The sequence below is a fragment of the Teleopsis dalmanni genome, unplaced genomic scaffold, assembly GCF_002237135.1.
Source record: "Teleopsis dalmanni isolate 2A unplaced genomic scaffold, ASM223713v2 unscaffolded_contig_0150, whole genome shotgun sequence".
In the NCBI taxonomy this organism is placed as follows: domain Eukaryota; kingdom Metazoa; phylum Arthropoda; class Insecta; order Diptera; family Diopsidae; genus Teleopsis; species Teleopsis dalmanni.
This window is the reverse complement of record NW_024031532.1, coordinates 8990-11966: the sequence shown is the minus strand read 5'-3', so window position 1 is coordinate 11966 and position 2977 is coordinate 8990. Positions and strand designations below refer to the sequence as shown.

General features: G+C 31.9%; 1 protein-coding gene across 1 annotated transcript; it reads right to left on the bottom strand.

Annotated features, from left to right (window-relative positions):
- Positions 1–1625: 1625 nt before the first annotated feature.
- Positions 1626–2288, bottom strand: LOC119663129. The gene has a single exon (XM_038072797.1). It carries the CDS (start codon positions 2286–2288, stop codon positions 1626–1628), a length of 663 nt encoding a protein of 220 aa, XP_037928725.1.
- Positions 2289–2977: the final 689 nt, after the last annotated feature.

Below are 2977 nucleotides of genomic sequence, written 5' to 3'. Positions count from 1 at the left end.
TATATCAATAATTCCTGTAAGAAAATGTAGATATTATGGACTTTATAATAATGGGAAATATTGGGAGTAATTATAACAAATAGACAATTAGAATGCAGATATTATCGACTTTATAATAATGGGTAATATTGGGAGTATTTCAAATCCGAAAATACTGAAACCTCCACCTATATTTATTGTTAAGGTACATTTCATCAAGCCTCTAATAGATATATTAAACGCACATGCGGCTAATCAATACAACTTAAAAGTGCTAAATTCCAGTCAAGTAAGAGTTCAACCTTCTACATCTGACTCTTACTTAAGCATTGTAAAGCAGTTGAAACTCAAAGACATTGAATTTTTTACTTACAAACCAAAAACCAAAAGAAGCTTTAGGAATTAAAAGCATAAAAATTGTCTCTATGGATATACACAACTTCTTTATCTACGATTCAATGTCAATAAAAGAAATCATATACAAAAATTTTGTGTTTTGTATTAATATATAACATATAATTGTACTAAAATTATACAAATATTACAAATTGTAATAATATAAATTATTAAAATAAAATATTATTTTAAAAACTTTTATTTTAAACAAAAATTGAACTCATAAGTACATACTGTAATGAACCCCTTTACGTGGGGCAGTCTATAGCTGGGATAGTTCAACGGTGTCCAGGGTACTTACAAGACCATTTATATTTTTAGACTCGATTGCGATTCCCCGCGTAATTTCGTCTGATTCACCCGTCCCTAGCCTCTGTTTTATTTAAAACCACAGTACTTTTATATCTACTTCTTCTTTGTTGGTATTACATATATTATTCCAGTATACTAGAGTTTACAATAAATTTTATTTTTATTACGATATAGAGATTTTATCTTGAGCAATATAATTCTTAGCAAAAATATCTTAACAATTTTCATAAATAAAAAATAGAATTTATATATACAAGTCTAGATATTATTTCAATACAATAGAGTTTACAATAAACTTTATTTTATTATCATATAAAGAGAGTTTATCTTGAGCAATATAATTCTAAAAAAAAATATCTTAACAATTTTCATAATTAAAAAAATGGAGTTTATATATACAAGTCTGGATATTATTTCAATACAATAGAGTTTACAATAAACTTTATTTTATTATCATATAAAGAGAGTTTATCTTGAGCAATATAATTCTAAAAAAAAATATCTTAACAATTTTCATAATTAAAAAAATGGAGTTTATATATACAAGTCTGGATATTAGTTCAATACAATAGAGTTTACAATAAACTTTATTTTATTATCATACTAGGTGACCCCGCGAACTTCGTACCGCGTAACAGTCAATAAATGTTATATTAAATTATAGGTAAACTAAATTTATTAACGTAATAAAATGAATACAAAAAATTTATTGTATTCAATAGTTTATTAGGATATTGATACATAATTAATTATTTTAATGGTCTGTCAGCAAGAACTTATGGGTTGCACTTCGATTGATTCTCTTCAATAAAGAACCTTGTGATATACGATATTTTTTGTTTTTTTATCAGGCGCAAGAACAAATAAAGCAGATGGTTTGCCTACACGTGAACATGCCACGTACAATTGACCATATGAAAAACTTGCATTTTCTAGATTCAGACCACAAACACTAAAGGATTGGCGAATGCAAGCCGAATAGGAAATTGAATTCGTTTAAACTCAAAGGGCATATCGATTGAGATCATTGGAATCCTCGGAATCCACGGAATGAGAACTTCATCACTTTTGAATTTTCCTTTGAGTATCATTGCGTGAATCACATTGGCCATCAGTTTTGTTATCACTAAACGCGTTCCATTGCATAGTTTTGGTTGGTTTAGATTTCGAAGCATAATGACTACCGAACCAATCTTTAATTGTAAATTGTGCGGTGGTAACCCAGGCACATCCAAGGAGTTCAAAAATTCATTTGGATAGTTGGTAGCTTCTTCTTCGTTTGTTACACAGTCAATAGATTTGAATGTATGCAGAGTACCAACGATTTGATTTTGAAATACAAAGTTTAAGTCATTCACATCTTTGTTCTTAGCTGCCAAAATTGCTCGCTCACTCAACCATTTTTTGTTTTTATGATTATCAATGATGTTCGGAAATACTTCATTGATGAGTTCGTCTTTTGATGAGACGAAATTACAAAAATTTGAAGGAAATGCAATTAATCCGCTCGATTCTTCAACAGCTACACGGCCATTACCGATTAACAGCAATTGCTTGGAGAACTTTTCAGCAGATGTATCGTTTACCAATGCAACTCTCATGTTTGTTACCAGCTGAAGTTTCTTCACATAGCGCCAAAGATTTCATGATTTAAGGCAAGCATTTATTTCGTCGGCAGCAGTCGATTTTGGAATGACTGGGAGTGTTTGGCGAAAATCGCCAGACAGTAAAATCATTGCGCCTCCAAAACATCTCGAGTCATTGCGAAGATCTTTCAATATTCTGTCAAGTGCTTCTAATGCGCGTTTGTGCGCCATTGTGCATTCGTCCCAGATGATGATTTTAGATGCTACTAAAACTTTAGCCATTGCAGAATGTTTCGCAATGTTACATATCGGTTGCTCGGTAGTTTGAAGGTTTAACGGCAATTTTAACGCTGAATGAGCCGTACGGCATCCTTCTAACAATGTAGCCGCTATTCCAGAAGACGCACCTGCTACCGCAATGTCGAATCTCGCACGAACAGTGGTCAAAATTAATGACATGAGGAATGTTTTACCAGTTCCACCGGGGGCGTCCAGGAAAAGAAGCCACCATTTTCTTCATCAATCGCTTTCATTAATGTTAAACTTCCTTCTGTTGCGGATTCAATAGAGGTACATTAGTTTAAACTGATTGGTCTAATTCATGTCGATCATATTCACGTTCACGTTCCAATTCTTGATTAAATGCGTAATTTATTCCACGATCAGGAGCTGGCATTCCTAATCTGACAAACAAACTACCGCAC

What these genes read in the sequence shown, in the direction of transcription:
- LOC119663129 (XM_038072797.1), bottom strand. Translation starts at nt 2,288, where the DNA reads ATGAGAGTTGCATTGGTAAACGATACATCTGCTGAAAAGTTCTCCAAG.